Raw genomic sequence first — 15,174 nt, forward strand, 5'->3', positions numbered from 1 at the left:
TAGGGATTTTTCCATTCCTCTTTTACTGGTTCTTACTTACTTATAAGCAATCATAATGCAAAATCCTCACTTCCACCCCATTCCAGAGCAACCACCTTTTCCTCACTAACCTGCTTTCCAGCTCCGTTCTCCTGTGTGCAGAGTAACAGAAGAAGACCATGTGACTACAAGTTTAAAAAAGGTTCAATTAGATCTTCCAACTTCTCAGGGGAAAAAAGATTTGTGAAGTTGGCTGAACTGACTGATCAGCCTCCCAGCTGATTGGTGTGGACAGTCTATTTGCCTCCCAGCTGATCAGCACAGCTCCCAGTCATGCCCCTGCAGCCTCCCCACCCTGAATGGCAACCCTGGGGCGGAGGAAGGGCACGGCGGGGGCCAGCCAGTGGTGGGAACAACCAGTTCGCCAAACTATGCAAAAAATTAACAACAGGTTCGGTTGAACAGATGCAAACTGGCTGAATCCCACCACTGGTTTCTTGTCATATTAAAAATACAGGTTAATAACAATTTTTGGATGTGTCTGGGTCCCTTACGCCAAACCACACTTTGTTAAGAAAAATGCCTATGTTTTGCAAAACTGATTTGGGTTTGATTTAGTGAGCAATAATTATTTGGATTATAGACCAATACTTTATACTATCCAAATTAAACTGAATAAAATCCATCTTCCAATTATCCAGATGAACTTTATGCTCTCAGAAATTTATCATGCCTTGAACCCAAGCAGTTTTTCTTACCAAATGCAAGCAAAAACAAAAGCGCTTAGCTTATCACAGTTAAAATGAATTCTCATTACTCGACCAGGCCATAATGGCAAAAAATAACTTTATAGAATCTCGAGATGCAAGTCATTGTTTACTTTGATTCATTATTTCCTTTAGTAAAATTATTAGATACATTACATAAGTGATAGTGATGTTCTTTTGTGCAATAGTTATGACTGTTTCTCTCTGCACACTCTCTGACAAAAGAATATCCAGTAGAAAACAATCTCAGAGTTGTACTGTTTGGTTCTTGGTGCTCTCTGAGCTTGATTGTTTCCTTTTCTTTTCTGGCTGAATAGCATCATTGGTGCACACTAAAGATATTACCTAACCAGGTAATTTAACATCTGCAAGAAAACAACCAAACTCAGAGACCACCAAAACCCAACATCCAGTAAAAGCTTATTTTCAAAATGAGATAAAAGCAAATGTTAAAGTCTAAAATGCTAAAAAACTAAAAGTTCTTATAGGAACTTACATCACAATTAGATTAATGGGATATTTACTGAAAGTTTTAATTTTAATTTCAATGGGACCCAAGTAAAACTAATTTAGGCTTCTTACTTGGCATATGGTCGTCTGGGATTGTTTTGAGTGAATGTACAAAAATTAAATTACCTAAATGGATGTAACACATTGATCTAGAATACATTAATGATTGATTCCAACCTTTGTTTCTGGATACAATAATTTAATTAAGGCCAATATAATGACATACCTTTCCAATAAATTACAGTAGGTATAGTATTGTCTCAGTTTTAAAGAAAACCAATTTTAGAATGAAAAATAATGTATCTTACCCCAGCCTATTAAGATAAAACCCCATAGGTACTTGGTTTCCGAAAAGAAAGCCACAAATATTAAGCTGTGTAGATAGAGAGCTTCAACCAAGATCCAATAGTAATTTGTTGCCAAGAAGTAAATAAACATCACCACAGTAATCTTGCACCATACCTATTGATCAAAAACAAAAAATATCCAGCAGCTGTATTGTGGAAAATAATTAAATCTAACAGTATACTAACTTCATTGTCAAAAAAAAATTAAATAGATATAATGAGGTACTAAAACTAAGAGTATAACTACTTATCATACTTTTCAACTATTTTTTGTTTTTGTTTTCTGAGACATACTTAAAATTTGTGACAATAACAGAATTCAATGGGAAAAACATCCCCATTCAGTTATTGCCAAATATTTAAATGCTGCCTGTCTTATATTAACATTTTTTTCGATACCAATGTTACTTGTCTGAGATAGTTCACTGGGGTATGCTGCAGCAATAATGAGCAACGAAATACAGCTCAAAATATTTGGAAGGCAAATATCTGTTGATCTCGATCTCGATCTAACTGATTCAGAGACGTGTTTCCTTAAAAAACAAATATCTATTGAGAAGTTGAAGTTCACAAATGCACACATAAGCAGACAAAGCTCATTCATCAATAATGATCTGGGGGAAAATGTGGCCAATGTGAAGTCGCTTTCTATATAGCCCAACACAAGCACTGAACTCCTTAATGTTTTATAGCATGATAGCCCAATCAAGCAAAGCAGACCTCATAGTCTGGCTTCTGAAGAGTGTAAATTCAAACAACTACCCTGTATTGGATATATCCATTTCATGAAATTGGTCTTCTTCTACTCTATTGCCAAAAAGTGTTGCCAATATCAGTATAAGATTTTATGTAAGGTGGACAGATTAGCAAAGAAAGGGTTTCTCCTATTGTTCCAATCAAAGGTGGGCCCAAGACTCTTACCATTCCTTTAGCTGCTCCAGCATGTAAGCCAGAGTTAAAAAATGCTACAGCAAATCAGGCCAGATGGCATTTCTAATCTATGTAATATGTAACCAAGAAAAGATTATCTTCTACTTTCACCAATCCTGGTTAATTATACTCCCATCCTTGTATTTTCAATTGGGAATCAATCTAAATTAATATATATTCTCAGATATTGCCATTAAATTTTATTGATCCTAAATTACTTTAAACAAAGGAATGTATTTACACAGAAATACTCAGCACAGAGATGGAAACCTATGACTGCTGATCTGGGGTCTGCATCACTTAAAGGACCAGAAATGAGTTTTGGGATTGAAATGTTCATGGAACAGACATTGACTCTGAAATTAATAGTTTTTATGACTGGGTAAACTCTGGAGTGGGGAACTTGAAAAACAAGAGAGAGCAATACTTACATACTGAGATCTGTCCATTACTGGAGTCTGTATAATATTTTGTAGGTCACTTGTGAGTAGTGAATCAAAATCTTTGTCTCCAAAGTGAGGATGAAAAACTTTATCTTTAATAAAAATGCTGATAGCTCTGAGCATGAAAGAGACAAACAAATGCAGATGTATACAATTCCGGGTGCAGTGGAGCCTCCTAGTTGGGGAAAAAAAACTTTTTAAAGGAACTTAGAAGGATCATATTGTTTAGTCCCTATTTCCAATGAGGCAGTGAAACTAAAATTCTCCCTTATTTTTTGGTCTCTGGCATCTATTACTTAAAGGTGCACTATTTCTGAACACTGTAGTTCCATTCTGATAACTTAATAAATAGCTATGAGACATTATTTAGTTTTCCTCTTGAATTTGGATTTTTTTTTTTTAAAAAAGAGCCAGATCAGTAAGCATCACAAAGTCTTGTGGGTATGAAGTTGCATAACAACAAAAAATAACAACAAAAAAGACAAAATGACAATTTTAAACAGGGACAACTACCGGTAATATGGATACGTGCATAATACAGTTCAATGGACCTGCTTTTAAAATCAGAAACTATTTTCGTCCAAGATCATTTGAGACAAATAATCTTTTCTACATTCTAATCAAAAATACCTGTTACCACAAAAACATTTTCTCCATGCATTATTCCATGGATTATATATTTCACATTGCTTCCAGAAACGATTCAGCTGTAAAATGATGTGTTTTGCACATGTAAATTTAAGGAGGAAGGATTCAGCTTGAGCTCTGTCATTATGTCTTTTCAGAGAGTGTAGCGTCTCCAAAAAAACCCTCACTCTGCTAAATAATCCATAATGCTCCAGTTTATACCTATTTTGTTTTGGCTCAACTCAGCGATGTTTGTAAACAATGGCTTGGAGTTCATAATGATATGTGATCCCATCTACCATGGTTTATTGAACAACTTATCATTGAGACAAATAAAAGTTGAATGTATTGGGTGAATCCAGATTGTTTGTAATTGCAGAAGTTTGGTGCTAAACAGGGTTTGGGAGGCTGAGATTTCAGCCACAGAAAGAGCTGAGAATAAGTTTAATCCTTTTCAGACTTCTTTTGTTCAGAATCCTAGGATTTCATCTTCATAAACACTGATGTACCCACTTCTCCTTTCTGGTTTTTGTTTTTTTTACTGTTCCAAATTGTAACTTACCATGCGTGTATCTCTGTGTTTAAGAGAGAGAAATGAATTTTCATCCAAGATATTTTGTTGGATACCAGTTTTAATTCTAAGCCATGAAACTCAATTTTATTATCCTGTTTCATTTATCAATGTCAGGAGAAGACTATGAATTGCAGATGAATGGGGGGGATGATTTAGGCCTCATTTAAAGAAGTGATTATGAATCAGTGGCCTGCAAGCCAAAATCAGCTCAGAAAGCCTCCCTGTGCATCCCACTCAAGTCATCTCATCTCCACTGTTTATGGCCCTTCCCCTGACTTATCTTTTGGGCTTTAGACCATTATAATCTTGAGATGATGCCCACCTCGCAATTTCTACTTTTTAATATTCCTTTCTGCTCTACTCAATTGTACAGCTAGCACTAGCTTTTCTTAGTACTTTGATCTGGATGAAACACCTCTCTCTCCTCCCCCCCCCTCTATATATATATATATACACACACACATACAAATATACAAATATTATTTTTATAATTAAAAAATAAAATATATACATCTTTGTTCCTTCCATTTTGCCCCCCTCCCTGTCACCTAATTAGGTCCCCACTAAGTACCATCTCTGCTTGCTTAAGACATGGCTTAAGCTTTGGTTTCTCTCTACAATGTGATATTTTAAGAAAATTAAAGGAAGAAAGAGACCAGATTTGCATCGTATTAAGCCATAGATTGCCTTAAACATAGTCTGTTGAATAAACCATCACCAATCACATATTATGCTTATGACTTAGAAATACAAAGTGTGGGTTCACATTTCATATCAAGGTAAAGCAAACCATATTTTGGTTCAATATGATGAGTAAACCCAGCCAGATAGTGGTATCAGGATTAGGGTGAGATATGTGTGTTTGTGTGTTGTGAATGCAATATCTACATAATTTTGGTCTAGCTCCACTTGCTGCTACCTCAGTAAATCACTCACCTGAAGTAGCTAATGATGAAAATAGCCACAGCCAGAGAGGAGAAGGAAATGGAGTATCCCACTGTGTACATGACAGAGAGACGTTCAAAGAATTTCCTCTGAAGAAACAACAGAACTTCTCAATATCAGTTTTACTTGGGTAGAGAATTGTTAGCTGTGACTTTATCTTTAATTTATTTCATATTAAAAATTAATAATTTCTTACATGTATTTTTTACAGAACTGAACTGAACCTGGAATATACTCAACAGCTAAAGTTGTGACGTTCAGAGCTAGTCTACCAATTTCAGAGATAGTCTAACCATGGTGCATTGAAAGATGTCATATATTCTAAAGAACCACATAAAGGCAAAGTTTCTCAGGAAATAGTATGTTAGACCAGCCGTCACCAACTGGTGGTCCATAGACCGCTGGTGGTCCACGAGAAAATTTTGGTGGTCCACAGAAAAATTATTTGCATTTTTTATATTGCACTAAATCAGGGGGTCCTCAAACTATGCCCTCTGGGACAGATACGTGCAATGAATGTTTGTGTTATTGCAGAGAGTCTCCCCCTTTGGGGTCTTCTTGTGTGGGTTGGAGGGGGCAAGAAATTCCGACTTGGAGTCTGCTTCAGCCTCCTGGTGGGGCTTTGGGCGAAGGCTGGAGGGAAGTGCTGCTGGTGGCAAAGAACCAGAGGGCCTTGTTCTAGTGGGAGAGCATCATGGCCTGGAACTGGCTGACCATCTCAGGCTGCTGAGCCTCCAGGTGCTGGTACCTGGCCTTACACTCCTGCAGGTCTTCCCTCTGCTTGGAAAGCCTATGCTCCTAGTCCTCAGTGAGATGCTTCTATTGAGCCTCCTTCTCAGTCAGATCCAATTTGAACTGAGCCAGCTGTTTTGCCAACTTTTCTTGTGGTGGCTGCTTAGCTCCAACAAATGCTTCCTGTTGGGGCCTTAAGGAGCCTGGATGAGGAAGTGAGGAGTGCCTGGGAGGGGAGGGCCAAGTAGAGGCTGGCAAGGCACCCCTCGACATGAGTGACATAGAGTTGACCACGCCCACCCAGTCACATGACCACATAACCACACCCACCCAGCCAATCATTAGGCAGATCATATTAGTGGTTCGTGGAATTTAAAATTATGTATTTAGTGGTCCCTGAGTTCTGAAAGGTTCGTGACCCCTGTGTTAGACAACTAATTTCTATTTTGTTTTTCTGAGCATGTGTCAGATCTCTTCTGTAACAAAAGAGAAAATGACCAAGGAGAAGAAGATCTAAGCAGTTAAATTCTTTTCGTCCCATATTTATGGATGACATCATGTTTCATAAGAGATAGTTAGGTGCTCAATATTTGTGCAATAGCCCATTTTGTTTCTCTTCCCCTTATCTGGATTAAGAGCCCATACCTTTTGCAGACTGATTTCTGTTTGTAGGAAACGGAGACACTCAGAATAGTTAGACCATGTTCGGTTTAAACTGAACACATAAGCCCATGTTCCATTTGAATTACAATGTCGGAAGGCCATTCCTGTAAGAAAGAATTAACATTTCCATTAGTTTGATGAGCTTTTTCTCTCCCTGATACCATGTAAGGTCAATAATTCAAAAGGAAAAGAAGCATACCTTGGTGATTAAAATCATAGATATAAGAAGGGCAAGGCACTGCTAAGGTTTTTCCAGCTGACCCCCTGGGCCAGCAGATTAAACCATCCCATTCGGGAAAGCACTCCTCTCCTGCTGAAAAATGAAAGAAAGTAGCTGTGAAGAGAGGCCATGGAACTGCTTGAAGAATTTCATTTAAAAAGCACATGGAAAATGTTTTTAGAATATTTTCCCCAAATTAGCTGGGAAATGTTACTGATGAATGAGAGAATATACTTTCCATTTCACAAACTGAAGCTATGAACAAAGGGGAACAAAAATACAGGCGCTTTAGCTCATTTCAGTAAATAACTGCAATACTCACTTGACTGTGCATATGTTTATTATAGAACAGCCATATTATCTGTTATAGTAGCAGGCTATTGCATCTGAACACTACAAGGAAAGTAACATGCCATCTTGCTTATTTTCCACATTTCTTATTCATTTCTTATTTCTATATTTTGCCAAGAATCATTTCATCAGTGCAACCATTCTGTGAAATAGGATGGCTAAAGATTTCCCTCTACTTAAAAAAGTCAGCTCTACTGATTTTTTAGGTCCTAGAGCCACAATCCTGCACTACTTTAACTAGGAGTAATAATCCCACCAAATTCAATGTAAGGACAACTAAGTAAACGTTCCTGATTGAACTCTATGTAATGTAATACCAACTCCTCTACTCAATAGAGGCATTCAGTTAAGCTCAGATTTAAAGGGGAAAAACCCTCTCTTAAATCTCCGGGATTGTTCACTCAGTGCCAAAACTGAATAATCAGTGCTCAGAGAATACTCTGAAAATAGATTAGAATGCCTGTTTGTTCAGACCAAAGTCCCCAAAACAGGACTCTTTCTTTGGAAGGAAATAAAGATACGTTTTCAGGGAAATTCTAATATCTTTGTAGTTTCCATTCATTTTCACTAAATCTGTCAAGGAAGTCAGCAAGCAAGGGCAAGATGTTCCTTTGTCTTTTTAAGAGGCAACTATTCCTTCTTCTACACTTCTGCACCTACCAAAATGCAGCTCAAACACAGCTCATAGTACATTAATCTGGGTATTATTGCTGTTGTTCTTTAGCACTTAGTTACAAAGTCCATGTATTTTGTAGTGTGCTTGTTTAGTTCTCACAACAAGGCTTATCTATACATAATGAGGTAAGGGGGATCCAGAGAACCCAATTGGCTTGCTGAGAGCAAGTGATTGGCCAAAGGCCAATCTTCAGAGACTAAGAAATAACTGCCGGTAGTCTTCAATTTACAACTGTAAGGGAGCCTCCCATTATGGTTTGTAAGTTGTGACAGTCTTAAAGTGGATCATTGTGTGACTTGATTTTATGACCTATTTTTGTAGAGGTTGTTAAGTAAATCACCATGGTCATTAAGTGAATCTATGGTCATTAAGCAAACTGCAGATATTAAGCAAGCCCATTATTCAATGTGGGACATTTTGGCCAAAAACTGGAAGCAAACATTGATTTTCGGCAAAAACAACTGCAGGACACTGCACACAGCTATAGCTAAAATATTAGATGACAAGTTAAGATTCCTGTGTTCATGTCACCATTCCATGATCTTCACATTTCTATATCTAGGCAGCCTTGGATCTGAGCCACCCAGGGCCATCCTAATTAATGTAATCTTAGTGCGGTCAACACACCAGCTGCATTCAGATCTCCCAATGGTTGAAGGGGAAGAGAGAGCATCAATGTGATTGATACACATAGCTGAAGATAAAACACAGTCAAAAAAATAAACAATAAGACATATTTTGTCTCCTCAGTTTCATCACTTCAGAGAAGAAAGGAGAGGGGAACTATATCTGGAAATTAAATGTGTGGGAAGCTCTTTTACTAAATGAAATTTTTGCTTTCTTATGTTTCTAAATTGCATTATTCATTGCTATTAGTGATTTTTTAAAAATTCAGGATCAGACTTTTCACTGCCTGGCATCTATCTAAATTCATTTCTCTTTCTTGTTTATCTATCTTTCCTCATGCTTTATTAAATCACCAGTTATAGTGAACATGTTTTTTTTCTATTTCATTTTTTCCCCCATTGTATTTCTGCTGAGACTTGGGTTCTCTTATCCCAGTAGGAGGGAGGTAACCATTTAGAGTAGGGGCATCAAACTCACGCTGCCATCATGTGACATATCGTGACTTTCCCCCCCTTCGTTAAAACGGGGATGAGCATTGACGCATCTGGATTGTGGCTGCAAGTTTGACACCCCTGATTTAGAGCGAGGTTGAAAGAGGGAGGTAACCGTTTAGATGTCTTCCTCCTTCCCTCTCTTTCTTTCAGTGATTTTTTTGCATCTAATTAGCCTGCCATTCCTTCTAATTTCTCTTTGCAGTTATGATTGTGCTGTGGTCCCTTCTTTGGTTTTTCTCAGATTCACTTATAATCAGGTTTTCTGATTCTCAGCTGAGTCCTTAAAGAAACCTTATTTTTTTCCACTCTTGTATAGAATAACCTGAAAAATTCATGAGCGGCAAAAGGTGTTTACACTAGGTCCAAGTCTCTTCTGAATCATTCTTGAACTGTGCAGGGCCCAGTGGCTCATTCCTGATTAAAGCCTGACATCAGTAATGCAGGCAGGCCAAGAGAATATTATGGTTGGGGTAGAGAAATTTGCTGCTATCAGCAGACTTTAAACAATCCTTGTACCTGAATTTTAGACAAGAGGGTAATGAAAACATCCATGTTCTCAGCACAGAAGCCTATACATCAAACAATAAGGGTATGTTTCCTTGCATTCCTATCCAGGTTTTTTAAAATAATTTTTAAAATCCTGGTCAGAATAAGAAGAAAATTAAATTACTAAAATAACCTCACCTCTTTCTTCTTGTACCTGAGCTGTGAGGTTTTGTTCACATTGAACTTTGGCCTCCAGAAGGAGATAAATCTGATCCTCCATTGTAATGGTATTATCCAATTCCTCCTAATAAAGAAAATCAGTGTGGAAATCAAATGAGTGATTTTTGTGTAGAGAGATACAAATCAAGTGACTTTTTTGTGTAGAGAGATACAAACAGAGGTGGCTTTCAGCAGGTTCTGACCAGTTCCAACTGACCAACCGATAGCGAAAATTTTGAGAAGTTTGGAGAACCGGTAAATACCACCTGACTGGCCCCGCCCCCATCTATTCTCTGCCTCCTGAGTCCCAGCTGATTGGGAGGAAATGGGGATTTTGCAGTAACCTTCCCCTGGAGTGGGGAGGGAATGGAGATTTTACAGTATCCTTTCCCTGCCATGCCCACCAAGCCACACCCACAGAACCGGTAATAAAAAAAAATCTGAAACCCATCACCAGATACAAATAAGAAGAAAAAAAGCTTTAAATGGTTGTACACCCATTCTGAAAATTCACCTTATGCATTTAATTATAGTATTGATACCTTGCCCCTGCTCTAATGGATTCCACGGGATATACAGTGACATCAATTACAAAAAAAAACAAGAAACCCAAACTAAATGCTAGGGTAAACAGTTCAAGTAATAACATTAAGGCCCAGTAGTATGATTAAGTATCATGGGAGCTCTTAAAACTAAACTAGTTGAAAAACTGAAGGCACTCTGGAATAAAATTATGTACAAAATTCCAGCAGATTTATGGTCATTCATATCTCAGCAGGGAGGGTATTCTATAAATGTAGGCCTGTGGTGAAAAAAATGACCCTATGTATGAAAACTTGATCATAGTTATGTCCTCTATACCCTTTTCTTCTTTTGCTTGAATTATATTATCCTGGGAAAGTAAGGCGCTTTCTCTTACCATTTGGTATCAGTTTCTAAAATTAAGATGAAACAGAAAGAAATAATTTTGGGAAGATATGCTCAAAGATATACATTGTAAGCTGCCCTGAGTCTTCGGAGAAGGGCGGGGTATAAATGTAAACAAACAAACAAAAAAAATTTAGGAGAAAAGCTAATGCATTTGTAATTTTGTAGTTCTTTACAACATGCAGATGGGATGGACGCCTGTAAATTGTAGTACTGTGTTTTTAAGAAGTCCTGATTGTTTATGGTCCTCACTCCTAATTCTCGCAAACATTGTTGGAAAGATTAAATCCAGCAAAAACAGAAAAAGTGCATAGGTGTCTTCATCATTTATCAACATATAACACAATAATCAGAAACTCCCCTCCCACTCATATGGGAAAAAATCATAATCAAATATAAACTAATTCATAGAAATAACATTGATAATGCCATTAACATTCAGTGTAATTTTTTTCCTATGTCTTGTAGTTCCCAGCCTAGAAAAGTCTCTGACATGGACACCAAAAATGTGCCCAAAATCTAAGGACATTTTAGTTCTTTTAATTAAATAATCATAATAATTTGGGGATCGTATGGTTGTAATAGGGGAAACCACGTGTGCCGCCCACAGGTACCATATGCTGACTGAGGATTCTATGTTGAACCTGAAAAGATGGTGATGATGAAGATGTAATCGTCCACATTAAGGAAAAGTTTCTGAATCCCAGCCTAAATTTTAAAAGAACTTCACATTTATTAATTTGTTTGCTTCTTTATATAGAAATATGGGAATATGGGAAAAGATAGTATAATATGCATTTAACCAGCTATGTCTTCTGCAAGAGTACCAGCCCCTCTCCTTCCCCGCAAAAGTCAGTCTGCATTTCCTGATCTGTGTGAACTCACCAAGAGCTAACTGGTTTCCAAAGTGTCTGAAACCCATTATGCATTACTCAACAAAGCAGGGATCTGCTAAGTAACAGTAAAACCCAATACAGTGATACCTCGGTTCTCGTCGTTAATTGGTTCTAGGAGAAGTGATGAATACCAAAAACAATGAGTACCAAGCAATTCTTTTCCATAAAAAATAATGTAAATTATTAAATTAAAATTATAATTAAAAATTAATGCATTCCTGAACCAAAGACAATGCACATATTTAAGGCAATAAGTACAAAGATAGGGTTGTATATCATTAATTTACATGAGAAATTAACTTAAAAATTAATACATACTAAAATTAAATAAAATTAAAATTTCAGTTTACTTCTACTGAGAAGAGTCCCTGGGCTAATAGGGTGGTGGGAGGAAAGTGGTGAGAAGCATGTTGCTTGGAAGGAAAGTTGCCCTCCAATAGAACATCGGGAACTTTTATGTGTTCTTTCTCTTTTCTACCTTTTTCAAGTTGCATCACAAACTCTGACACATTCTTTGTTTACCCAATGAGGATTGCCTTTGTCTTCTTTTCAGAATTCCTTGAAAGTATTAAACTGTTTGGTCATTCAATAAATTCACATTTCTTCTTGTCAGAGCTTTGTTGGATGGTACTTCTCCACAAAGTTTTGAACTTCTGCCATTTTGTGTAGATTTCTTTAATCAAGGAATGAGGGACATCTTCCCTTATCTCCTCACCTGAAGAAATCTCTTTAGATGCTTCTTGTTGCTGTTACTTCTGTAATTCCTGTAGCATCTCAGTGCTGAGCTCTTCACAATGTTCCTCCACTAACTCAACATCAGCAGCATCAACCTCCAGACCAGTGGTGAAATCCATTTTTTTTTTACTACCAGTTCTGTTGGCGTGGCTTGGTGGGTGTGGCAGGGGAAGGATACTGCAAAATCCCCATTCCCTCTCCACTCTGAGGACAGCCAGAGGTGGTATTTGCCGTTTCTCTGAACTACTCAAAATTTCCGCTACTGGTTCTCCAAACTGCTCAAAATTTCCACTACTGGTTCTCCAGAACCTATCAGAACCCATTGGATTTCACCCCTGCACCAGACCCATGGACTGGCCCAAGATACAATATCCTGCACAAGTATACCGTCTGTACTATCTGCAGGCTAGGTCAGCAAAAGGTCAGGCTCAAACCCTTCAAATCTCCCTTAAGTCACAGCTTCTGGCCACAAATTCTTCCATGCTGAATTCATGTCTTATAAGAAACTTCTTTGGCCTTACCAATAAGATTGTTCTGTTTCCCTTCCCCCAATACTCCCAGCAAAGAGTCCGTCAGAGGCCTTCCTTTTTTTTTCCCTTTTATTTACATAGATACATGTCCTGGCCACGTCTACCCACGGGCCTGCCAAGTTTCTGGAGATAACGAGGAAATTATAGATAAGGCCAGAATTACTCACGAATATATTCTTCCTCCATGAAATAGTTAGCTCACCAAATTCATTGCTTTGTCCGAGACAAAAACCAGGAAGTCCGCCTCTATTTATAGTCTCTGCAGATGTCACTGCATGACAATTATGACTTGGCTTTGTCCCAACTCTTCCGCTGCTGCGTCGATCAAGCCTTCGTAATCTTGCGTCCCTCCAAAACTGTTCTTGGGGCGTTGCCAAATCAGAAGAAGGCCGGGAGAATCAGGCGTGCCGGCCCCTCCCTTGAGTGGGTGCCAGGGAGGAGAGGGCTCAAGAGAAACAGGGCTTGCCAGGTCTTCTCCTCATTTTCTGAATCATCCGAGTCCAGGAGTCTGGGTCCAGGAACCTGGGTCACAACACTATCCTCACCGCAGGGCCCTTCCCCGGGCTGACGATCGGGATGCGGTCGGGCTGGGTTCTGCTCATGGAAGGCCTGCACCAGGTCAGGGGCATGAACGCCGGAGGCATCTACCCAGGAGAAATCAGTCCCGTATCCCTTCCACGCGATCAAATATTGGAAACGACCCTTTAGCCAGCGAGAGTCTCGACGCTGTGGACTTCAGATTCCTCCGACCCGTCCTCGGCGACAGTGACGGGTGCTGTTGGGCACAAGGGGACTCGTGTGGCCTCAGGAACCAGAAGGGACCGTGAAAACGGGTGGATCCGCATGGATCGTGGCAGGGTCAGTCGGTAGGCTACCGGGTTGATGACTGCCTCGACAGGGAACGGGCCGATGAATCGGTGGTCCAACTTTACCGCCGGTCGGACGGGAGGTGTTTGGTGGAGAGCCACACCCGGTCTCCAACTGCCAGCGGGGGCGTTGCCCGTCGGGAGCGGTCAGCGGACCGTTTGTAGTCCTCCTTTGCCCGATTCAGCTGCTGACGTACCAACTGTTGGACCGCATGCAATTCCCTCAGGAAGGTCTGCGTTTCCGGAACAGGAGAGTCCGGTGGTCCCAGAGGGAAGAGCCCCGGATGGTACCCCACATTGTCAAAGAACGGGTCATCTGAGTAGAGGTGTGCTGAGAGTTGTTAAAAGCAAACTGCGCCAGAGATAGGTAGTCGGCCCAGTTGTCCTGTTGCTGGTTGATGAAGCAACGGAGATACTGTTCCAGTATACCGATGACCTTCTCTGTACCCCCGTCGGTCTCCGGATGGTGCGATGGCGACAGACATACCTGCACCTCCAACCCGGCCATCAGGCTCTTCCAGAAGCGGGCTGTGAACTGAACTCCATGTCCGAAACCACCCTGTCCGGTAGACCATGGAGGCGGAAGATGTGCTGCAGAAAGAGGCGGGCGTTTTGCGGCTGTGGGCAGACCGCGGCATGGGATGAAGTGTGCCATCTTGGTGAGCATGTCCACCACCACCAGCACCGTGGTGAACCCAGATGACGGCGGCAGGTCTGTCAGGAAATCCATAGAGATCGCCCCCCAGGGTCTGTCGGGTGTCGGCAAGGGCTGGAGGAGCCGGGAGGGGCCCCGTGGCGGTCTTGGCTTGCCGGCAGTACGCAGGATGTCACGTGAGGCATGTATATCATGCCCGAAACCACCAAAAGGTCCGTGTCACCAGGTGGAGGTCTTGAAGAACCCAAAATGTCCTGCTGCAGGGTTGTCGTGGCACTGGGTCATGACGAGGGCTCGGAGTGGTCCTGTGGGTACATATAATCGCCCGAAACTTGAGTAAGTCCTCCTCCAAGGTCCAAGGAGACGTGGGGCCCACCTCCGCTCTCCTTTGCTGCGACCAGGCGTCCTGGCGCTGCGCCTCGCACCTGGGCCCGCAGTCCACTGGCTCCCGTGCTGCGGCCAAGGCTTCTGCCGGCAGCACTGTCCGTGGAGGAAGGGGTCCTTGGCGCAGAGGTACTCTGGCTTGCGGGACAGGGCATCCGCCCTCCGGTTGTGACCGCTGGGAATGTAGGTCACGCGGAAGTTGAACCGGCAAAACAACGACCACGGATCTGCCGCTGGTTTAACTTCCGAGCTGTGGTGAGGTGCTCGAGATTCCGATGGTCCGTTCGGACCTCCACCTGATGTCGGGCCCTCCAGATGGTGTCGCCAAGCCTCGAATGCAGCCTTGATAGCCAGCAACTCTTTTCCCAGATAGTGTAGTTGCGCTCGGAAGGGTTGAGTTTCCGGGAGTAGTAAGCGCAGGAAAAAGTGTGCCACCATTCGTCGGAGCCTGTAGCAGCACCGCTCCCAGAGCCACATTGACGCGTCCGTTTCCACCACAAAAGGCCGGGCGGGTCGGGATGCCTCAGGACGGGTTCCGTGACGAAGGCTTTCTTGAGGGCTGTGAATGCTTCTTGCTGCGGGGACCCCACC

At 40.9% G+C, this 15,174-nt stretch overlaps 1 protein-coding gene across 1 annotated transcript in view; it reads right to left on the reverse strand.

The window, feature by feature from the left end:
• PTH2R (parathyroid hormone 2 receptor) overlaps positions 1 to 15,174 on the reverse strand; it is a 56,503-nt gene that overhangs the window by 27,272 nt on the left and 14,057 nt on the right. The window contains exons 2-7 of the mRNA XM_058184906.1: positions 9,570 to 9,675; positions 6,717 to 6,827; positions 6,500 to 6,621; positions 5,114 to 5,211; positions 2,965 to 3,151; positions 1,565 to 1,718 (exon numbers count right to left, since the gene is read on the reverse strand). Of these exons, the coding sequence (XP_058040889.1) occupies positions 1,565 to 1,718; positions 2,965 to 3,151; positions 5,114 to 5,211; positions 6,500 to 6,621; positions 6,717 to 6,827; positions 9,570 to 9,675 (778 nt within the window). The remainder of the gene's footprint in view (positions 1 to 1,564; positions 1,719 to 2,964; positions 3,152 to 5,113; positions 5,212 to 6,499; positions 6,622 to 6,716; positions 6,828 to 9,569; positions 9,676 to 15,174) is intronic.

Source organism: Ahaetulla prasina, chromosome 1, assembly GCF_028640845.1.
Source record: "Ahaetulla prasina isolate Xishuangbanna chromosome 1, ASM2864084v1, whole genome shotgun sequence".
Lineage (NCBI taxonomy): Eukaryota > Metazoa > Chordata > Lepidosauria > Squamata > Colubridae > Ahaetulla > Ahaetulla prasina.